Raw genomic sequence first — 24,509 nt, forward strand, 5'->3', positions numbered from 1 at the left:
TTTTGGTATAATTTCTAGCATTCTTTTTAGGACAAACTTACATTAGCAGCACAGACTTTGATAAGTGTTATCTAGGACCATTTAAATAATTATAAATTCCAACTATATAACTTGATTTTTTAAAGATTTTATTTTTTATTACAAAGTCAGATATACAGAGAGAAGGAGAGACAGAAGGAAGGTCTTTCATCTGATGATTCACTTCCCAAGTGACCACAATGACCAGAACTGAACCAATCTGAAGCCAGGAGCCCGGAGCCAGCTCTTCCAGGTCTCCCATGTGGGTGTAGGGTCACAAGGTTTTGGGCCATCCTTGACTGTTTTCCCAGGCCACAAGCAGGGAGCTGGATGGGAAGCGGGGCTGCCGGGATTAGAACTGGCGCCCATATGGGATCCCAGCACGTGCAAGGAAAAGACTTTCACTGCTAGGCCACCATGCTGGGTCCAGACTTAAACTTCTGTAAAGATCAATACTATAAGATGATTAAACCTGCCTCCCAGGCTTCACAGAAATTCCAGACAGACTTTTTTTTAAAAAAGAAAAAAAAAAAAAGACTATTTTATTGGAAATGCAGATCATATTTGTGGAGAGAAGGAAAGGCAGAGAAAAGGATCTTCCATCCGGTTGTTCACTTCCCAAATGATCTCAACGGCCAGAGCTCAGCAGATCCAAAGTCAGGAGCCAAGAGCATCTTCTAGGCCTCCAATGTGGGTGAAGGGCCCAAGTCATTGAGCTGTCATCTACTGCTTTCACAGGCCATAAGCAAGGAGCTAAATGGGCAGTGAAGCAGCTGTGGAACACAAACTGGTGCCAATATGAAATCCTGGTGCTTGCTAGGTGAGGATTTAACCATTGAGCCATTGCGCCAGGCCCAGGCAGACTTATAAGCCTAAATGGGTTGTACCCTACACAGTATCTCAATTTGCTAATCCTCCTCCTGCAAGCTCAGGATCACACGTGGGCGCCAGTTTGTATCCTGGCAGCTCCAGCTTCCTGCTCGTGGCTTGGGAAAGTAGTCGAGGACGGCCCAAAGCCTTGGGATCCTGCACCGTTTGAGACCTGGAAGAGGCTCCTGACTCCTGGCATTGCATCGGTGCAGCTCTGGCCATTGCAGCCGCTTGGAGAGTGAATCATTGGAAAGAAGATCTTCCTCTCCTTATCTCTTCCTCTCTGTATATCTGACTTTCCAATAAAAATAAAATTAAAAAATTTTTTTTAAAAAAAGCTCTGGCAAATATCATATGTTTGAAAAGTAAATTTGGGCCCGGCGCAGTGGCGCAAGTGGTTAAGGTCCTCGCCTTGCACGCCCGGGATCCCATATGGGCGCCGGTTCTATCCCGGCAGCCCCCCTTCCCTTCCAGCTCCCTGCCTGTAGCCCAGGAAAGCAGTCGAGGACGGCCCAAAGCTTTGGGACCCTGCACCTGCGTAGGAGACCCGGAAGAGTCTCCTGGCTTCGGATTGGCATAGCATCGGCCGTTGCGCTCACTTGGGGAGTGAATCATTGGATGGAAGATCTTCCTCTCTGTCTCTCTGTGTATCCGCCTTTCCGGTAAAAAAATAATAAAAATAAATCTTTAAAGAAAAAAAAGAAAAGTAAATTTAAAAAACATTAATAAATGCTAATTAAAGGAGATAAATTGCCCTGCAGCCAAAACTCAGAATTTATGCTGCTCAAAAGAAGCTTATTTTTTTTAATGAAAACTATAGCAACAAGTTTTATATGAAGCTTTGCCCAGGTGCCACCAAGTGTTCAATATTCTATCTTTAAAGTACATTTTTGTAAAATTATTTCTATTATTACAAAGGCAGATATATAAGGAGAAGAAGATGGAGAGAAAGATGTTCCATCTCCTGGCTCCCACAGCAGGGACTAAGCTGGTCCAAAGCGAGAATTTAGTCACTAGGCTATCATACCAGGCCCAAGTAAATGTTTTAAAAACAGATTTGTTAATTTATTTCAAAGGCAGAAATTAAGGGAGGAAAAAGTCAGAGACAGAAAGAGAATCTTACATTTGCCAGTTCACTACTTAAAGATGTCAAGAGCCAGGGCTGGGCTAATCAAAAGACAGGGGCCTGGAGCTCTATCCAGGTCTTCCAGGTGAATACAGGCATCCAACAAAGAGGAATCTTCAGTCAGGACCTTCACTGTGCTTATATGGGATGCTGGGATTGCAGGCAGCAGCTCAACTGGCTCTGCCATAATGACAGCACCATAAAGTAAAACGTAAAAAACATTTAAACATTTATTTTTTGGTGTTTAAAATGCAGAGAGAAAGAACTATGAACTGACATCTTCTCTTCATTGGTTCACTGCCTAAATGCTGGCAACAGCCAGAGCCAGGGTTAGGCACTCCCCATATGGGTGGAAGAGACTGAATTATCATCCGCTGCTTCATAGGGCGTGTATCAGCATGAAGCTGCAATGTTACTCAACCAGGACTCAAACCTAGGCACTTTGACATGGCAGCCATGTATCCCAAACCACATCCTAACTGCTGTACCAAGTTCCTGCTCCCTAAAATATTTTTTAATATCAAGATCAAAGCTGCAATGTAGGTCCTCTGATCAACATAGTTTTTATTTGTCCAGACAGTTAAAGAGAAAAAGGGCAACATGTAAGAAAAACTATGGGCTGGGAAAACTGTAGAGCAGGGCCCAAAGCCTTGGAACCTGCATCCATGTGGGAGACCCAAACGAAACTCCTGATTCCCGGCTTCAAATTGGCTCAGCTACTGCCATTGTGGCCACTTGGGGAGTGAACTAAGGAACAGAAGATTTTCTCTCTGTCTCTCCTCTCTGTAAAATCTGTCTTCCCAATAAAAAGACATCCTCCTATTCCTTCTGAAGTTTATAGCCCAACTACTGGCAGCATTTCCACTCATTTATATTGGACACACTTGAATGTAAACTCCAGAATGTTAGAGTATCTATGCACTTTTACTTCAAACTTTGACATCCAGGAAGCTTTACAACCTCAATTCTCAGTCCTCCCTTTGTCACCTGCCTTTGTAGACCTTCCCAACAAAGGGGTGAAGTAGTTACCTGACCTTTGATTTTATTTAGTCAGGTGTTTCACAAAGGCCAGGAGAATAAGACGGAAGTTTTGAATCTCAGATTTAAAAAACCATATGGTTTTCTGTCTTACACCTTTGCCATTCGCAAGAGGGAAAACTTCTCAGCTCCAATGAGAAAGAGACATGAAGCAAATTCTAGGTCAGCCACCCCTGGCTGACCCACACAGGATTAAAAAAAACGGCACCATCCCATGCTGCAGCATCGCTCAGATACGTCATGAACAGCCTCCCCTCCTCCAGCAACATGCTTACTTCCTGGAGATCTTTTGCCTCAAGGTCCTAGGAGGTTCCACTTTGACTCCAGATTAATCCTTCTCCCATGTTACTCTGCACGAATGTCAGTGTCATTTCTTCCTCGAACTTACCTTCTTGACAGTAACATTCCGCTAGATAATACCAACAACACGCAACATCAGCAAAACCCAAGTCACTGTGACTGTTCAGGTGACAGAACCTTATCCCAAGTTCTCTTTTCTTTCATATACTTCAAAAGCACCACGATGCACTTAAGAAAATTCACTAAATTCTGATTTGCACAGTATACTATAATCTTCAGTCATTGTCAAAATGAAGTCTAATTCAATGATTGTTTTTGTCCAATAAAAATGTAATAATTATAATCACATTAGCTGTTTCATTTAACAAGGATAACTCTACTTGTGTACATTTAATCTTCAGATTTGCTACTTACGTTTTACATTTTTTAGGTTACAATAAAAAAAAAACTCTTTCTAGGGTCCAGGTTATTGGGCCCAGGACCTTGGCCTGCCAGTGAAGTGGGTGCCAGATCTGTGAACCCCAGGGATGGGGTGGGAGCCCGGGTCACTTGGCACGGTCCTTGGCCCATCTGCACAGTGGGTGCCAGTTCCATGACTCCTGGGTGTTTGGGGCGGTCCTTGGCCCACCTACGAGAACTGGTCCTCCTTAGTATGAAAGAAAGAGTGGTACACAGCTGGCCCAGATCCACATGGAGGATATGGCAGTCCACTGAGGTCTGAAGAAGAAATCTATACCAAGCCAGATGAAAGAAGAGAGAACAAACTGGACAGCTATGACAGCAAACATCTGGGCGAATGGAGACTCTGAAGTCAACTATGCCAACCAATGGACAATGATAGGGTTCCTACATCCTTAGGCAAAATCAACATTTCAGAACTATGAAATCACCTGGGCAGAATCATCGGTGCGTGTGCCACATTGGGACCATGGGTTGATATGCGTAGCCATTCCCCATTCCTGCGTACTGGGGTGGTTGGGAGGCTTGGTATGGCTTCTTCTTTTATACCCTTCCCCCTCCCCTCAGAAACAGGAAGAAATAAAGTTTGGAAAAAATTATCACACTCACTTTTCCCTAACCCTTGATCCATCCCACCCTGATTAGCTATTTTAACATCATCTAAAATTAAAAAAAATTTTAAAAAGAAATGGAAATGTGTATTATGAAAAAAATAAACTACATACAGATTGAAAAAGAAAAAAACAACTCCTTGTAACATACCTGATCGAGTTTATCTCTCTTTAGCTTCTGCAGTGTTCTATCAGAGGTTAAAACTTTTGAACTACTGTGAGCTTCAAAATATTCTTCTACTAAGTCACTCTGAAAGTGAAAAGAGTAAATGTAGTTATTATTAGTTTCAGGTGTCTTTCATCAAAACCAGAAAATATTCATGCAAAACAAGATGTGTAAAACTATTTCAATAGTATTTTCTTTCAAAAGCATTTAAATTATGGACTGAGGGTACTTAATTCCATTAACAGAGTAGCCCTGAAAACCATACATGTTAAAAGAGATAGTGATGATTAAAAAAAAAGCAACTTGTTCCTAAAATTTGTTGTTATAATACATGATATCCCTTTAGACTAAGTATTAAAATGGATTTACAGGATCTTTGTTTCTCCAACAGTCCTAGCAATTCCTTTAATACTAGTATGATTGAAATAGCACGAGTATGAGGAAGAAATCAAGAGCAAGTTGGAAAAAAAAAAGCAGGTTTCCTACTATTACAGTATAATGGTCTATTCTGACCCTTTGTAGGAGTAATGCCTGGGACGGCAAGGAAGGTAGGCTCCCTACATTGCTCTGAACTGTTACAGAGAATGCCAGAATAACAAACTGGCTTTTTCTGAAGCTAGAATGCTCACAATGAGCTTGTAAAAAGTTCAACATGGAACTATATCATTGACAATGTGCCCTGACTGGCCTACATCAGTGTTATAAGAACAAAACCCTATAAAAAAGGATACACTGAGCAGTTTTGCCTCTAAATGTCCAACTGGTACTGATATGAAAGTACATATTTAAACAGCTGAATTCAGATATCACTATTAGCATTTACTATGGGACTGATGTGTGAATATGAAGATGAGCCAGAATTGAAAGCCCAGAAATGAAAACATATACATGTGTTAAATAACAATGAGAAAGTATAAACAGGTAAAAACAAAAACAAGAACCAGTGTTGATCCCTGTTCTGTGCTTCTTCTGTTAGAGTGGCTGAACTTTATGGTTTTACACAATTGTTCTGTAAGTCTCAAGTCTTTCTCTTCACTTACTGTTTTCTCTCTTTTCATTTTCTTAGAAGCCGTTTCTTTGCAAACAGAAGCTGAAACTACTCTATTCTGTGCTTCACTCTTTTGGCTGCCTACGAATGTCTTACTGTCTTCTTCAGATTCCTGGGCAACCTCTTCCTCATCCTCTGAGTTGGAAGCAGAATATTCACTTTCACTCTCAGAATGAGACCTTGAAACTGTGGAGCGAAAAAAAAAAAATCAGGAAAATTTAACAGTTTGATAAGAGGCATTGTAGGCTATGGAAATCACATGGATTTTGAAGTACCAAAGTCTAAGTCCTGGGTTCATTATTACTAGTGCATGATTTTTACCAGAGCTGGTTGTGTAAATCCTAACCACTGGTTTCCTCATTTGTCAGAAATAACAGTGCCTAACTGGTAACCACTGCAAAGACTATACTAAAATGTATCTGTAACAACTAATAATGCCTGATACACAGGAATGTGGTAGAAATTGTCAATAATATCTAACACTATTCTCCTTTCCAAGAGATTTCCATTTGACTCCATATGGCACTATGTCCTACCCTCTCAGATGAATCATGGTGATCCCTCTTTCCCTCTGCCAAAATTTGCATTCCCTGCCTTCCCTGAAAGTAGGATTGCCTACATAATCCTTTGGCAGTGACACTTCAGAGGCTATTTCCTGGAAGCTTCTGGAAAAGGCTTCCTTTGCTTAGGGAAGAGCCCTTAAAAGCCTCGGAAGCTATTCATTCTGCAACATGAAGTATCAAACCTGAAGTTGAAATATGCTAGTGGCACAGTAAAAAAGACGCATCCTAGGTCCTTAATAACATTGCTGAGTTACTACATCAATCACAGAATTCATGTGCAGATTTCTTGCAATGTGAGATATTTAAGTGTCTAGGGTTTAAACTACTACTCTGTTATTGACTACTGAAACATGCCATCCTACACAGCACTGATCAAACAGCAGCTACTAGTACAACAACTGCTAACACATGGGCACGTACCATTCCAGAACTGATTCCAGAACTACAGCTACATCCACAACTCTCCAGAAACAATACAGTTATACACTTATCAAATAATAAGTATAAAAGCATTTTTACATGTTAAATATGAGTGAAGCAACTCTACCAAATTAATTTATTCTGAACATACACACTTCAGAGAATTATCTAGAGTCAGCACATACAAGCTTAGGTGCTAGAGGGGGAGTGAGGAAGCAGCACTGACACAGCAGGTTAAGCACTGAGATGTAGGCGTCCCACATCGGAGTGTCAGGTGGAATCCTAGCTATTCCTCTGATTCTGATTCAGCTTTCACTCATGTTCTTGAGAAGGCAACAGAAAATGGCCCAAGCACTTAGGTCCCTGCCATCCATGAGGAAGATGAGGATGAAGCTCCCGGCCCCTGTCTTCAGCCCAGCCCAGATTAGACTGCTGTGGCCAAGGAATGGAGGATCTCTGTCTCTTTCAAATGAATACATAAGTCTTCCGAAAAAGAACAGAAAGTTCACCTTTTCTCCGAACAAAATTATTCTTTGTAGTAAGGAAAAATATGAGGGGCCTCAAAACTTTGTTCTTGGTGCAAAAAAAAAAAAAAAAATTGAAATTCATGCATGGATTTTCCATAATATGTATTTTCCATGAACTTTCTGAAGATCCTTGCATAGGACACAGGATGCATCTGGCATGAAATAATAATTTCACATGTTATCTTTTATTGCTGCAGATACTCAATTTTTTTTTCTGATTATCATTTTTATGCTGACTAAAAATATAGTGCTTGGAAAGGTATTCAGATACCAAGGGAGAAGCCTGTTTCCCAAACTGGTTTGATCCCTGGCTTTAACTCTTGACTCAGGCTTCTCCTGGTGCTGACCTGGAGAGGCAGCAATGAAGGTTGTAATGGCTGAATCGGGACACTGACATGGGAGACCTCGCTGGGTTCAAACTGAACTGACCCCAGTCTTTACGGGTTTGGGGGAGTTGAGCAGCAGATGGGAGAACTCATGTGTGTGCGTGTGTGTGCATCTAATTCTCAATAAATAAAATAAAAAGCAGCATTTAAAAGTGAAAAGGGGGTGGTGTTGGGGCACAGCATGATAAACTGCTGCCTGGGATTAGCAGCACCCCATGTAAGTGCTGATTTGAGTCTTAGGTGTTCCACTTCTGACCTAGCTCTTTATCATTGAACTTGGGAAAGGAGCAGAAGATGATCGAAGGACATGGGCAACTACTACTTATGTGGGACACTTGGATGAAGCTCCGGGCCACAGCATGGTCAAGTACTGGTTGTTATGATCATTTGAGCAGTGAGCCAATCAGTAAATGGACTCTCCCGAAGGTTATCTCCCCCACTCTCTTAACTCTGCCTTTCAAATAAACAATTTTTTTTGTAACAAATGGGAAAAGGGGGGATTAATGGAAAAAAGGATTAACAGCTCTATGAAACAATTATCTTAAAAATAAAGTAATATAGCTTTGAAGCCCTGATGTTCAATGCACTTTACAACATTAGCCAATTATTACTGTCAAAGGGATAAGCATCACCAGTGGATTCTGGAGAGGTTTCATTGTGGTTGGAATAGTGAGACTGGCAGCAATTCAGAACTGTTGAACTATCAAAACCACTTGAGCAGGACCCTCAGAGCATGCCCCAGTATCAGGGACCTTGGGATGGTTGTGAGGCTGGGTGTGACTGTGTGACTTCTCCCTTTATCTACCCGCTTCCCCGAGACACAGAAGAAAAAAAAAAAAGAATATGGGAACAAAAGTCTTACCCACTTTCCTGTAACCCTTGAGCCTTTGTGCTATGTAAAGAACATCAAAATAAAATAATTTAAAAAAAATTTTTAAAGGGATAAACATCAAGAAAGGGGACATCTTTCTGAAACAGAGAGGTCCATAAGTTATGTGCTCCACAATCTAAACTTACTTTTAACTGAGCAGAAAATAGAACCCACCTTTATTAACCTTAGTTTGTATGGCATTCAGTCAGGCAAGAACGTTCAATATGAATATGAATGAATGAATGAAACCTTTCTCAAATGTCTCAAACTAAAAAAATTTACTGTAAAGTATTTTAACTTACTTTATTATCCAGTAGCTATTATTAATGTCAGAGTTCTCAGTGTTGGAGTTAAAAAGCTATGTTACTCATCTTTAAAGAATTTTTAGTTTGAGGACATGAGCATATCCCTTCTTTCATGAAAAGTAGTACTTATAATAATTATTGTGATGAGACACGATAATAAAAAGATACTGTTAGATTCAAGTACTTCACTAAGTACTTTTTAAAAAAAGTACAATTTGCGCGTTTGGTTTTTTTTTCTTTATTTTTTATTCTTTTTTGTCTTGTTTTTAAAGATTATATTTATTCTGACTGGAAAGGCAGATCAGATTTACAGAGAAAAGGAAACAAAAGGAGAGATACAAAGAACCTTCATCTGCTGGTTCACTCCCCAAATGGCCAGAGCCCCGAGCTGATCTGAAGCCAGGAGCTTCTTCCGGGTCTCCCACATGGGTACAGGGTCCCAAGGCCTTGAGCCAACCTATTTTCTCTCCCAGGCCACAAGCAGGGAGCTGGATGGGAAGTGGAGCAGCCGGGACATGAACCGGAACCCACATGGGACCCTGGCACTTGCAAAACAAGGATTTAGCCATTGAGTCATCCCATTGGGCCCAAGCACTTTCGATGTTCTTTTCTTCTTTTTTTTTTAATTAATCCTCGAAACAACTCTGAGGTTCAAGTAAATGGCAGGCCAAAAATTTAAAATTACAGTCTCACTCTAGAACTTGTATATTTTACCTTTACTGCCCTTTGTTTAAATGACCATCTTTGTAAAAATTCTGCATAAGAAATACATACCAATTAATCTTTTTCTTAGGCGATGAGGTGTTGTTGATATGTATTCACTTTTGTCGTTGTTCTGTTTAAAAATTAAAAAGCATGATTGTTAAATAGTTATAAGATTGACATGAGTAACTAATTTCAGTAAAATAGATCAGAAAACTGTTTTGCTTTCAATAGACTATAATACATAAAACTAAAAGAAATTTAGGTAAATTTGTTGAAAAAATAAAGAATTAACAAGTATAAGCATTGTGGTACAGCGCATGAAGCTACACATGGAATATCAGTATTCCATATTGGAGAGCCAGGGATGGACCAAGTCCCATCTATGCTCTGACCGTTTCTTACCAAGGCACCTGGAGAGAGCAGGATGGCTCAAGTATTTGAGTTCTTACCGCCCATGTGGCATACCTGGATGGAATTCTTGGCTTTAGCTTGACCCAGCCCTGGCTATTGTGGGCATTATGGAAGTCAACCAATGGATACAAAATCTTTCTCTTTTTCTTGCCTTCTTTCCCTGTCTCCCTCTGTCACTCTGGCTTTCAAATAAATATTTACTTTACACAAATAAAGCAATTTATTTTTTAAATAAATTAAAAAATGAATTGTAGAAAAATAAAATTAAAAAGTAAAAGTTACTAGGATTAAAAAAAACAATATAAATTCCAAATGACTACAATGATATAGAAATTTAATTCCAGACATTAATATAGTCCAAATGTATTTTTATTATTTTGGACAGAAAAAAAAAACCTCTGCATCAGCCTGTCAAGTAATTTTTTTTAAAAAAATTAATTTTTTTATTATGTTTTTATTGGAAAGGTGGATATACAGAGAGGAGAGACAGAGAGGAAGATCCTCCGTCCGATGATTCACTCCCCAAGTGAGCGCAACGGCGGATCCGAAGCCAGGAGCCTCTTCCGGGTCTCCCACACGGGTGCAGGGTCCCAAGGCTTTTGGCAGTCCTCGACTGCTTTCCCGGGGGGCCACAAGCAGGGAACCGGAAGGGAAGCGGGGCTGCCGGGATAGAACCAGCACTCACATGGGATCCCAGGCACGCAAGGCGAGGACCTTAATCACTTGCGCCACCGCGCCGGGCCCAAGTAATTTTTTTAAAGATTTATTTTAAAACACTTTATTTAAAAAAATTTTTACTTGAAAGTTAGAATGACACAGAAAGGAGAGACAAAGAAAGATCGTCTATCTCTGGTTGACTCCCCAAGTGGTCTCACTCACCAGAGCTGGGCAAAGTTGGGACCCCTTAGGTTATCCTCCTCTACATTTCCAGGCTACTTCCAGGGAGCTGATCAGAAGTGGAACAGCCAGGACTCAAACTGGTGTCCATTTGGGATCTGTCACTGCAGGTGCAGGATTAGCCACCATCCCAGCCTCTTAAGCCATGTTTTGAACCATCTGTCACATCAGAATGTAGTGATGAAGGGATGAAAGCAAATGGGGGCTGGGTGGTGGCACAGCATCTTAAGCCACTGTCTGTGACACTGGCGTCCCATATGGGTGTTGGTTCTTCTCGAGACTGCTCTACTTCCAATCTAGCTCCCTACTAAAGGTCTGGGAAAGCAGGAAAAGACTGCCCAAGTCTTCGGGCCCTTGCCACCATATGGAAGATCCAGAGAAAATTCCTGGCTCTAGGCTTCCACCTGGCCCAACACTGGCTATTGTCGCTACTCAAAGAGTGAACCAGCAGATGGACAATCTTTCTCTTTGTAACTCTGGGTTTCAAATAAATAAATAAATTTGCTGCCTAAAATTGTCAGCATCCCATGTGAGCAACAGTTTGAGTCCTAGGTGTTCCATTTCTGATTCAGCTCCTTGCCACTGAACCTAAGAAACGAGCAGACAATGTTTTTTTTTTATTTTATTGGAAAGGCAGATTTACACAGAGAAGAGATAAAGATCTTCCTTCTGCTGGATCACTCCCTAAATGGCTGCAACAGCCAGAGCCAAGCTGGTCCAAAGTTAGGAGCCAGGAGCTTCTTCCGGGTCTCCCATACGAGTGCAGGGTCCCAAGTCATTGGGCCATCCTTTGCTGCCCTCCAGGTCACAAGCAGGGACCTGAATGGGAAGTGGAGCAGCCAGACCACGAACTAGTGCCTATAAGGAATATTGGCATTTACAGGCAAAGCATCACGTAGTTGAATCATCACACTGGCCAATAAATAAATCTTAAAGAGAGAGAAGGAAGGATACAAAGAAACAAAAAGGAAATGAGCATCCCTATGTATTAAAAATATGAGTCTTTCAATGTGTTAGAAATGTTCTATCATTGAAATATTACACTTTGTGAGATTTATATTTACCTTCTGTATTTGAAAAGTATTAAACCTTTCACAGAAGCATAATAGTATTTTCTTCTGAAAGACTACAATACAGGTTGAACATCACTAACTCAAAATTTTGAAATTCTCTAGAATATGAAGTTTTCTGAGTATCAATATGACACCCAAAGTATGGGACTGGTGGTGTAATGCAGTACTTAAGCTGCCACTTGTAATGCCAGAAGCCCATGTGGGCACCCATGGGATTCCTGGCTGTACTGCCTTTGATTCAGCTCTCTGCTATTGCACCTAGGAAAGCAACCAAAGATGGCCTGAGTGTTTGGGCCCCTGCAACCCACATGGGTGATCTGGATGAAATTTCTAGCTTCAGCCTGGCCCAGCCTGGGTCTTTGTGGCCATTTAGGAAAGAATCATCAGATGGAAGGTCTATCTTTTGCTCTTTTTAAGATTTACTTATTTGAAGGGTAGAACTACAGAGACAAAGATTGAGAGAAAGAAATCTTCCAACCATTGGTTCATGCAAATGTCTGACAGTGCTGGCACTGTGGCACAGTGAGTCACCTGCAAAGCAGGCATCCCACATGAGCACTGGTTTAAGTTCCAGCTGCTCTGCTTCCGATCCACCTTCCTCATAATGCTCCTGGGAAAACAGCGGAAGATGACACAAAATGCTTGTGCCCTTACCACCCACTTAGAGCAGGTGGAGTTACTGACCTCTCTGTTTTTCAAATAAACAAACAAATCCTGGATACAATCACCACTCACACACCCAGTGCTCTGCATTCCTCCACCTGGGGCTGCCCATACCCAGGCATGGCCCCTTGAGAAGATACAAGAAAAAACAAAACCACAAAAGTAAAAAAGAGATAAAAATCATCAATTCCTTTTAGCTATCCTGTAATGAATATCTAAACCAAGTTAGTTTTCAAACGTAAAAATTATGAAAGGACAGAGTCCTACATTCCATGAAACTTGGGATCAATCAAGGAATCAAAACAACATTTTGTATAAAAGTATACAAAATCTATAAATTTCTCAGGTCAGCTCCATTAAGTTAAAAAATTCTCAAGGATCAGGGCCAGCACTGTGGTGCAGTGAGCGATGCCAACATCCCCTATGAACAGTGTGGTTCAAGTTCCTGTTGCTCTACTTCTGATACAGCCTCCCTGCTGATGTAAGAGCTGTTTAAAATGAAGGCTTAAACAAGTGGTCCTCTTGGAGCTATAAATTCTGATACTTGCCAATGTTAGATCTGCAAAGTACTTGGGTAGAGTCAGATGGAGTTCCTGGTACTGGTCGCTGAAACCAACTGGGGAATATACCAGAAGATAATAATGCCTGGGAATAATCTTCCCAGAGTAGAAGGAACACAGTGGTTGGGTCCAGGTGGCCTGGTTTCATTTTCCAGGCATATCACTGCAACTTTTAGGAAACTCAGATTGTTCCTCTATAAGTTAGCTGTTACACTAATACTTGTAAATTAGAAACCACTATTTAATTAATGAAATGGCTACTTTCCATCATGTTTTATTAACACTCAGGTTTTTGCTTGTTTTTAGTTAATTGCTTACCTTCAACTGAACTTTTTCTGAATCAGAATGTCCTAAAGAATGAAAAAAAAATTACTTAGTAAAAATAATTCATTTCTTATTAAGGTCTAGTTTCATGAAAATAAAAGTTACAATTTCAGTGTAGAAGTTATCTTGCATACCTGAACTCTCAACTAATGCAGAGGGTAAATTATCATTACTAATATGCAACTACTTCCATTAGTGACAAGCATCTCTTGCATTTCTGTAGCATTCTAAGGAGAAAAGATGAAGCTCTTGTCCTTTTTATTTTTTTTAAGATTTATTTATTTTATTTTTTTTTACAAAGTCAGATATACAGAGAGGAGGAGAGACAGAGAGGAAGATCTTCCGTCCAATGATTCACTCCCCAAGTGAGCACAACAGCTGGTGCTGTGCTGATCCAGAACCAGGAGCCAGGAACTTCCTCCAGGTCTCCCACACTGGTGCAGGCTCCTAGGTTTTGGGCCGTCCTCGACTGCTTTCCCAGGCCACAAGCTGGATGGGAAGTTGGGGCGCCAGGATTAGAACCGGCACTCATATGGGATCCCAGCACGTTCAAGGCCAGGACTTTAGCTGCTAGGCCACTGCGCCAGGCCCTTGTCCTTTTTATTAAAAAAGTATGTGATTTCTCTCCCTTTCACCTTTCAAGAGGCACCTTACCTCCTGGCCCTCTCCTTTTCCCTTCCCTTCTCTTTCTATGGTCTCCTGGTCACTCGGCAGATAAAATTCCTGCTGCAACCGATTCCTGGCTTTTTATTTCTATACTAAGCTAAGGAAAGAACTCAGAGCTTTTCTGGGAACATTTTCCCTGGTGCCCAACATGAGGCGTGAAAAAGATTTCTGGTTCTTGGAGCCACATGGCTTGACTCAACTGAGAATTTACAACCAATTAGAGATTTCTAAACTTCAGATGGACAACCAACTTCTGTCACAGAAACTTGGTTGGCCCAGACCATTGCTCTGTGGATCCCATACCTCCAGGGCCTTCTTTACCTGAACGACGCCCTGTTTCAGCAGCAAATAGCTAGAAGACGTCTTTGCTCTTTACCCCTAGAGGAGGAGGATGTGGGATTCCAAGAGGGGAGCTCTGAGACTGTCCAAGTCCACCATAATCTTGGCCACACCCTCAGGTGAGTGGCACAAGAACTACCTAGTCCTTTCCCAACTGGTTGAGAGACCAACAGTGTAGACCATCTTCTCTGCAGGCTCCTACGCAGACAAGCTGGGATGAGGCAACATTTAAAATCCCAAGATCTTCCTTCAAACTTCAGTGTCTCTCCCGCTCTCCTTTCAAGACACCTCATCTCACAGCTCTCTCCTGGGAAGTGCTTTACCCTTCCCTTCTCTTTTTACATTCACCTGACCATTTTGCAAATAAAACTTCTCTGCCTGCAACTGAAATAAATACATAAATAAGTCTCAACTACTCCACCTCCTATCCAGCTCCCTGCTAATGTGCCTGGGAAAGTGTTGGCCCAAACGTTCGGGTGCATGCACCCATGCAGGAGACCAGCAGAAGCTCCTGGCTTTAGACTGGTCCAGCTGTAGTCATTGTAGCCATTTGGGGAGTAAACCAGAGGACATAAGATCTCTATCCACAACTCTGCCTTTCAAATCACTCACTCATTCAAAAAAAGAAAAGATAGGCCTGGCATGGTAGTCTATTGTCTAATGTCCTCACCTTGCACGTGCCAGGATCACATATGAGTGCCGGTTCTAATCCTGGTGGCCACACTTCCCATCCAGTTCCCTGCTTGTGCCCTGAGAAAGCAGTAGAGGATGGCCCAAAGCCTTGGCACTATGCACTCATATAGGAGACCTGGAAGAAGCTCCCTAATCCAGGGTACAAATCGGCTCAGCCTTGTTCATTATAGCTACCTAGGGAGTAAACCAATGGATGGAAGATCTTTCTCTCTGTATCTTTTCATCTCTGCTTGCGTATCTGATCTTCCAATAAAAATAAAAACAAATAATTCTTTAAAACAAAAAAGAATGGAACAAAGAGAGCCTGCCTCCAGGCTCTCTGGCTGGATCCAGGCATTCCCAAGGAACCTCTTGTCTACAATCCCTCCTAGAGCAGTGCTGAAGGAGACAATCTTCTCTTCACACACACACTGGCTGTATCTACAACTACAGCATGCAACTATGCAGACACAGCTTGAAAATGAAGATGCCAGACCACATACATAATCTGGCTCTGAGCCTTCTACTGATCGTAAATATTAAAGTTAATTGATCAAGGCAAAAAAAAAAAAAAAAAAGACACTGTTCAACACCTAGTTGGTACTTCCATTCAAAACCAGCTGTTCCTGGGCCAGTGAGATAGGCACCACTTAGGATGCCTACATCCCATATGTGAGTGTGAGCTTCAGTCTAGGGCAATCCACATCCAACCCAGCTTCAATTAAGGCACCCTGGGAGGCAGCAGATGAAGGCCAGCGCTGAGTGCCTCCCACTCTGCTGCTGTGGCATGGCCCAAACCTGGCTGTTACAGTCCCTTGGGAAGTGAAGGAGAACATGAAAGACCACTTTTCTTCTTCTAACTTTGTTGCTCTGCCTTTTCTTTATAATGAATCAACAAACATTCGCAGCACATGGCCTCTTTAACTTAAGAAAAAAAAGAGCTGATTCATAATTCTCCACAAATTCTTCAGACTTCCAAATTTCAAAAGCCTTATTTCATTCAGTATTTGCCAAAACCACATCTTCTTCTATGCAATGACACTGGGACTAATGACTTTCTAGTTGACCTGGTAACCTGCATATTATCGAAACATTTTTTTCCCTTTAACTGATTGGTCAATGTGCTTACACTAAGGCATACAGGCTATAATTTCAAATACACCGTTGAATGAGTTTTCAGAACAGAAAGTGGAAAAGACATAAAACCTCATTTGGATAAGATAAAAAAAGTAACATACTCTACCACATAGGTTTTTAATCAAAGAAATGAAGTCTTACCTTTGCTACTTTGAGGAATGTTTATCATACTTTCAGGACCATTCTTCACATCCAATGAGACATTTTTTCTTGGTGTGTTTGCTAGTTCTGAAGCTATCAACAGAAAAATAAATGTATTAAAAAAAACACACCAATCTTTAATGGCAAAGAGCAGATAACTTTATTTCACTTATATTGAATCCTGGTTTAAAAGAAAAAAAAGCCCTGTCAGTTACTTTTATCAGAAAGAGAAAAGAATCTAACCATATTAAAAGTACTAACTTTCACTTTTTTAATAAATCAAGGAATACATACTTCTATTTATTTGAAAGGCACAGAGACAAGAGGTCCTTTATTCACTGGTCTACTCCAGCATGGCACATGCCAAGGAGGTTGAAGCCAGGAGCCCAGGACTCAAACTGGGTCTCCTTTGTGGATAACAGGAATCCAACTGCTTGAGCCATCAACAGCTGCTTCTCCCAAGGCACATTAGCAGGAAGCTATAATGGGAAGTAGAGTTCAGATTTGGACTCAGGTACTCTCCTATGAGATGTGTTTTCCTAATCTTAATTACTCAGGCTTTCCTCTTTATTAGCTGTTTTTCTAGCATCTCCACATCTTCCACTTATCCACAGGCTTCTTCAATACAAATGCAGGGGACAGCCTTGCAGGAAATCTGGAGGGAGTTCCAGACTCCTAACTTCGGCCTGGGCTTCTCTTCACATCGAAAAAGTCTACCACTTTTGGATTAAAGTCTACCACTTTTTGCTTATCCACAGGAAGCAAAAAATAAAAACCTTCACATCAACAAAAAGCCATTTGGAAGATAATATTGGCTTTACGATGAAACATAAAAATTCAGAAACAGGGCCCCGCCGGCATGGCCTAGTGGCTAAAATCCTCACCTTGAATGTGCTGGGATCCCATATGGGCGCTGGTTCTAATCCCGGCAGCTCCACTTCCCATCCAGCTCCCTGCTTGTGGCCTGGGAAAGCAGTCGAGGACAGCCCAAAACCTAGGTGCCTGCACCCATGTGGGAGACCTATAGGAAGTTCCAGGCTCCTGGTTCCGGATCAGGGCAGCACCAGCTGTTGTGCTCACTTGGGGAGTGAATCATCAGACAGAAGATCTTCCTCTCTGTCTCTCCTCCTCTCTGTGTATCTGACTTTGTAATAAAAATAAATAAAATGTTAAAAAAAAAAATCAGAAACAATTAGGGAGGGCCAGCATGGTGGCACAGAATGTTAAGAGTTTCAGCTGCTCCAACTTCCAACCCAGCTCCCTGCTAATGTACCTGGGAAGGCAGAAGATGGCGAAAGTACTTGGGCCCCCCCTTCCAACCACACGAGAGACCAAGAAGAGAACACCTGGCTCCTGGCTTTGGCCTACACCAGCTCCATCTGAGTAATGAATCAATGGATGGAGAGATCACACATTCTCTCTCCTTCTCAACCTGTGTTCCTTATGCCATGTCACAGTACCTCTGTCAAGATGTTAAAACACCTAGAATCAGATTCCTCACTTTTACCCCATTCCGGATTGTATCTCTTCCCTCAGCTGACAAAAATCTCATTAGAAAAATCCCTGCTACACAGGGCCCATCATGGTAGTCTAGCAGGTAAAATCCTTGCCTTGAAGGCGCCAGTATCCCATATGGGCACCAGTTCTAATCCCGGCAGCACCACTTCCCACCCAGCTCCCAACCTGTGTCCTGGGAAAGCAGATGAGGACGGCTCGAAGCCTTGGGACTCTGTATCCATGTGGGAGACCCAAAAGAGGCTCCAGGCTCCTGGCTTTGGATCAGCTCAGCTCTGGCCATTGCAGCTGCTTGGGGAATCAACAAATGGGAGATTTTTCTCTGTGTCTCTCCTCCTCTCTGTATATTTGACTTTCCAATAAAAATTTAAAAATAAATAAACAACACAAAACAAACAAACAAACATAAAAACCCTGCTTAATTGGGCTCAGTGCAGTAGTCTAGTGGCTGAAGTCCTCGCCTTAACACTCATTGTTCTTTTAAGGAATGCTCATCATCTTGAGATAGCAATGAGATGACAGCTATAGGGGAAAGTGGTTAAATAACCCTTAGAAAAGGTAAATATAATTATAAAAATGAGAAAAGCAACATACCTAATTTAGACATCTTTTCTGGTTTTTTTCTATTCTGAAAAGAATAAACTTTATTTCCACCCTCTGTAGCAGAGCCATTTTTCAAGGAATCTGAAAGAGAAAATTCAACCAGCATTTAGAGAAAGAAACAAAGTTAATTAACAGGGAAAAAAAGAAAAAGAAAAACGAAAATAGCCTAAGATCCATGCTCTTTACTGCCTTGCATGAAGATTAAATATAAGAAGTCTTCAGAAACTTCATGGAGCATGGTAGCCTAATAGCTAAGGTCCTCTCCTTGCATGCACCGGGCTTCTATATGGCTGTTGGTTCTAATCCCGGCAGTCTCAGTTCCCATCCAGCTCCCTGCTCATGGCCTGGGAAAGCAGTTGAGGATGGTCCAAAGCTGTGGGACCATGCACCCACGTGGGAGACCCAGAAGAGGCTCCGGACTGGCTCAGCTCTGGTCATTGTGGCCACTGGAGGAAGTGAATGATTGGTCGGAAGTCATCAGACAGAAGAGCTTCCTCTCTGTCTCTGCTCCTCTCTGTATATCTGCGTTTCCAATTAAAATAAATAAATCTTTTTTAAAAAGTTTCATAAGGAAAAAACTTGATAAATGTGCTGAGCACTTAAAGTACATAAGAGACATTTTAGAGCCATTACTGTAAGTCTAAAGACTAGAAGATAACCTTTCTAGACATCTCTGTGTAGTTCCAATGCTAGTACTTGTCCGCCAGATCCAGCACCCTGGCTAATGAGATGCATGAAGCAGAGAGAAAAATCCAGTTTTCCATTAAGCCAGCCATTAAACAGATTTTAAAACTATTTTTAACAACAACAACAACAACAACAAATGCCCTCCCCACTAAAGCTTACTTTCGTTTGGGAAATAGTTATTTTTCACTAACCATACAATATTTGGAGTGAGCATTTAGCATATCAGTTAAAGCCTTTGGCATGTCCTATCAGCATGCCTGGGCTGGCCGCCTGGCTGGGCTCCTGAATCCAGCTACCTAACCTTGTGGCCTCTAGCAGCAGCATGTGATTAGCTTCATGCCACTCACATAACAGACCTAGAATGAATTTATTTTAAAATTTTTTTATTTTTTTTTTATTTTATTCAGTTCTATACTGAGTCCACTGGAAGCATCTGGGGAGTGAATCAGGAAATGAACAGACTTTCTCCCTTAAATAAACAAAAATTTCAAAAACAAAAATACTACAAATAGAACAAATCTGCCTGTGGCCCGGGAAAGCAGTCGAGGATGGCCCAAAGCTTTGGGACCCTGCACCCGCGTGGGAGACCCGGAAGAGGCTCCTGGCTTCGGATTGGCATAGCATCGGCCGTTGCGTTCACTTGGGGAGTGAATCATCAGACGGAGGATCTTCCTCTCTGTCTCTCCTCTCTGTATATCCACCTTTCCAATAAAAAATAATAAAAATAAATCTTTAAAAAAAAAAAGTGATAGTAGCATCACATATGCATGCTGGTTTGTATCCTGGCTGCTTCAGTTTCTACCCAGTCCCCTCTAAAGGACTGGAAAAGCAATGGAAGGTGGTCGAAGGGAGACCCAGAGGAAGCTCTTGGCTTTTGGCTTCAGCCTGCTCTAACTTTGACTGCTGCAGCCATTTGGGGCGTGAACTAGCAAATGGAAGATCTCCCTCTCTGTCTCTGTAACCTCTGACTTTCAAAAGAATAAATAAATCTCAAAAAATGAATTTAAAGCAAAAATTTTCAGATGAGATGTATGATAATAATACAAATCACATACTACTTCTGTATAGTGGGCAATTTCCACTATAAACAGACATACAGTATGCATTTCCCTCCATGAAATACCTTGAACATTTGTTCCCAAAACTTCCACATAGTTCTCATCTTTTAAGACTTCTTGCTCATCTTCTTCCAATTCACATTCTGACTTCTTTATTATTTTTTTTGTGTTCACCAATAGCTGAACTCGCTCCTTCTTTAATTTAGTTCCTAGAGGACATTCAAAGAATTAGAACATGACAGACATAAAATCTTTCTGAAAGCACATTTAAATAAACTGGATCACTTGTATTGTCATTAATTAAAAGTTGGGAGACCTTCTGTCTCTCCTCCTCTCTGTATATTTGAATTTCCAATTAAAAAAAAAAAAGGTGCCGTATGGTAGCCTAGGGGCTGGAATCCTAGCTTTGCATGAGCCAGTATCATGGGAATATGAGCACCAATTCGTGTCCCAGCATCCCCACTTCCTCTCCAGCTCCCTGCTTATGGACTGGGAAAGCCCAAAGCACTAGGACCCTTGCACCCACGTGGGAAACCTGGAAGAAGCTCCAGGCTCCTGGCTTTGGATTGGCTCAGCTTAGGCCATTGTGGCCACTTGGGGAATAAATCAGCAGATGGAAGATCTTTCTGTCTCTCCTCCTCTCTGTATATCTGATTTTCCAATCAAAAAACAAAAAGTTGGAGAAAAGTCATTGTTGTCTCTGATTAAAAACATTCAATACTCTTTCACAGCAAAATGTTTATTAGGGGCAAAATATCTAAATATTTTAAATTACAAAGGGCAATTGTCATTTACTATGATTAGTGGGTATTTTATTTTAAATAAGACCATTATTCCAAATTATTTTTAGTGAGTATAAACACTTTAAATTTTCAATTAAAGCATGAAAGAAAGTAAAAATCAAAGCAGTTTTCATTTAGTCTTACTACATCACCTAGATGTGCTGTATTTTCAAAATATTTAAAATCAAATAATCTATAAGCATTACACAAGCATCTCTTCAACTGTACCTCCTTCTCTATCAAGAATGTGATTAAGAACATCATCATCTCCCACAAACTGAACTTTCAGCATCTTGTCTTCTTTTAATTCCAGGTTATTCATCACAACCTAAACAGAAGCAATCCATCATTTTAAAGGGATGAAGGATTCATACAAACTATGACAGAATATTCACATAATGAATATATATACATATATTTATATGATATCTTAAAAAAGTATTTTAAAGTTTGAAAAAGATTCTATGGATTATTTTACTCATATCGATTTGAGAAGGGCAAAATCAAATCAAGATAATTGAAATACGATCTCAGGAAACAACTGTGCTGCTAAATAAAGCACTAACAACAACAACAACAACAAAGAAAGCATTAACCAACCTACATCATATTAACATAGTAGGGTTAATACACAAGTGTTTAGGAAAGAGCCAGCCAAACAAAGAATATATTGATATTTCCTTAATGTATCAAGCCCGGACAACACAACTCTCAAGAACCTTCCTTCACTTTTATACTATGTCAATCAGGCAACTTATCATTGTGAATGTTGTTTTCCCTGTGACTTTAACAACTTAATAGTAACCACAGACTATTCCAGCACTTTATGTCAACTCCTCAATGAACAAACTTCAGAGTATGACAAGATTTCATTATAAACTATACTTTATAATACATGTATAAATTATAAACAGCATATTAAAATTGTAAATATTTATAATTAAAACAGAAAAAATATTTTATAATACTAAATAATCATTAAATATCATGAAATCTAATACTTTATACTTTGAGTATAAATTATAAATTCATTATGGACCATATTTCAGTATACATTCAGTCTGTATAAAGTCAATGTCCTAAACCTAATTAAGGATCACCCCAAATGTTGTTGCCAATCAGTTAACATAAACTAAGCTGCAATTCTCACTGAACTTCCCTTATAAACTTTGCTTTTGCCTTTTCTTTTGACATAAAATACTGGTCATCTCAATTATTTGCATGTAGACAGCTAGCACTCCTAAATGACTTGCTTCAGTCTTCACTTACCTTTTAAAGAACTATACATTCTGTAGCTGAGAAATTCAGTCCTGTAATTGCAAAAGGAACTCTGTCAAGGTCAGTTCATTGGAATATGAAAACAAAAGAACAAAATCAAGTCCACAAGTTTTAACAAATGTGACAGATACATAAATGTAGTCTTAACAATACCAAGGCTGTCCTCAGCAACACTGTGGCCAGAGAACTCTGGAGACACACTATCCGGAGGAGGGGTGGGAACAGGTGGCAGGCTAAAAGCTGAGCATTTATTGAGTTACACATCACTTTGACTACTTTAGCCATATTCTCATTTAATCCTTACAATCCTCTATGAAGTCTATACTTTATATATGAAAACAATACAAACTTCATTCATAATTTACATAACCACTGCGAGCAAAACATGGCTGGCTTTCCTGGCCATTTTGCTAACTGTTTCACTACAGGAAGTGAACCAGTGGATGGTTCTCTCTCATCTGTCTCTATGTAATTGACTTTCTTTTTTTTTTTTTTAGATTTATTTTTATTGCAATGTCAGATATACAGAGAGGAGGAGAGACAGAGAGGAAAATCTTCCATCTGATAATTCACTCCCCAAGTAACCAGAAGCCAGGAGCCATGCCGATCGAAAGCCAGGAGCCAGGAACTTCCTACAGGTCTCCCACGAAAGTGCAGGGTTCCAAGGCTTTGGGCCATCCTCAACTGCTTTCCCAGGCCACAAGCATGGAGCCAGATGGGAAGTGGGGCTGCCGGGATTAGAATCACTGCCCATTTGGGATCCTGGTGTGTTCAAGGCAAGGACTTAAGCCGCTAGGCCATCACGGTAGGCCTGCAATTGACTTTTAAAATATAAATCTTTTTTAAAGAGAGGCAAAGATCTTCCCTCTGATGATTCACTCCCCAGGTGGCCACAACAGCTGGAGCCGAGCCAATCTGAACCCAGCAGCCAGGAGTCTCTTCTGGGTTTCCACACCAGTGTAGGGTCCTAAGGCTCTGGGCTGTTGTCCACTGCTTTGCCAGGCCACAAGGAAGGAGCTGGATGGGAAGCAGGGCTGCCCAGATTAGAACTGGCGCATGCAAGGCAAGGACTTTAGCTGCTGGCTACTATGCCAGGGCCCAAAGCTGTAATTTTGTGACCCTCTGCTCAACAGATCAATCAGAACACTCTCTACTGTCCAGATTAGTGGTCAGGACCAATTTTACCATTAAATTAACGCGATATAATCTGAATTCCACATTTTGTAACTGTGACACCGTCTAAAGCCATTTACATGAAATGTGTCTCACATGTGAAAAGTACTCATTAAAAAGTATAAACATGGACATAAAAGTGTCCCAGTATAGCTGTTTTGGCTTTAAACTTCAACTCAACAATGCAGATATCTTGTCATTCACACCTCTCAGCCCTTTTGGTCAGAAAGTAATGAATGATGCCCATTTAACGTGCACCGTCATTAGTGAAAAGTACAGGGTCATGCTGTTTTATTTTTTATATCACAATTTAACCAGGGGAAGGTTTAAGGGTTCTATTACGAATTGGCTTTCATCCTTTTAAAGAAGTTCCACCCGAAGAGCCTACCTAGTGCATGGATACTTTACAGCCCAGCCCTATTCCAAGGTGACCGTTAGTAAGGTTCATTCGGGTGCTTCCGGCTGCAACGCCATCAAAGAGGTTCGCGGATCCTGACTCTTCAACATTTGCTTCCCTCCTAGGAGCACTTTAATATTTCCAACCCGCCCCCCTCCCTCCGAAATATTTAGTTTTCTGGTCATTCTGCTTTGGGGTATCAGGCAGGCAGGGATTGAGCACTGCTGGCACACAGGTCTGCCACGGCAGCACAGACTGACGAACGGGTCTCAGCCTGCCTGATAACCGCACCAGGCAAGCACCCGCATCTACAGAAAGCGGGCCTGCGCCTCCCGCGGCCGGCTGCTTAGCCGGCTGCACTCCATCACCTGGGGGTCGGACCGGCCGGCAGCCCGCAGAAGGCACACACAGGTGTAACGCCCCCTGCCCCGCGTGTCCAGGGGAAGGCGTGAGTCGCGCGGCCCCGCCGTCCCTGGACTCACCTCACAGCCCGGAGCTGGGCAGAGAAGGGAGGCCAGATCCCAGCACCCCACAACACACCACTAGGTCTGCGCCGCGCACGGCTCCAGCAACCTCTCCCTACCAGACGCTGCCCCAGGGAGTCGTGGCTTCGGGAAGACGTCTTTGGCCTCCACAGAAACAAGTTCTTTCCATAAACGGTGCACCGGCCAGGACCAGAAAGAATATATCGGGGCGGCTGCCTGGGGGATGGGAGGCCTG

At 41.5% G+C, this 24,509-nt stretch overlaps 1 protein-coding gene across 2 annotated transcripts in view; it reads right to left on the reverse strand.

Annotated features, from left to right (window-relative positions):
- Positions 1-24,509, reverse strand: part of ORC2 (origin recognition complex subunit 2) — a 39,935-nt gene extending 15,426 nt beyond the window's left edge. For both annotated transcript variants that reach the window (XM_040971964.1, XM_040971965.1), the window contains exons 1-10: positions 24,272-24,509; positions 22,211-22,251; positions 21,170-21,269; positions 20,225-20,368; positions 18,406-18,495; positions 16,297-16,389; positions 13,336-13,367; positions 9,483-9,543; positions 5,629-5,822; positions 4,574-4,672 (exon numbers count right to left, since the gene is read on the reverse strand). In XM_040971964.1, the coding sequence (XP_040827898.1) occupies positions 4,574-4,672; positions 5,629-5,822; positions 9,483-9,543; positions 13,336-13,367; positions 16,297-16,389; positions 18,406-18,495; positions 20,225-20,368; positions 21,170-21,263 (807 nt within the window). In that variant the 5' untranslated portion in view covers positions 21,264-21,269; positions 22,211-22,251; positions 24,272-24,509. The remainder of the gene's footprint in view (positions 1-4,573; positions 4,673-5,628; positions 5,823-9,482; positions 9,544-13,335; positions 13,368-16,296; positions 16,390-18,405; positions 18,496-20,224; positions 20,369-21,169; positions 21,270-22,210; positions 22,252-24,271) is intronic.

Source organism: Ochotona curzoniae, unplaced genomic scaffold, assembly GCF_017591425.1.
Source record: "Ochotona curzoniae isolate NIBS_2020 unplaced genomic scaffold, NIBS_Ocur_1.0 contig_2210, whole genome shotgun sequence".
NCBI lineage: Eukaryota > Metazoa > Chordata > Mammalia > Lagomorpha > Ochotonidae > Ochotona > Ochotona curzoniae.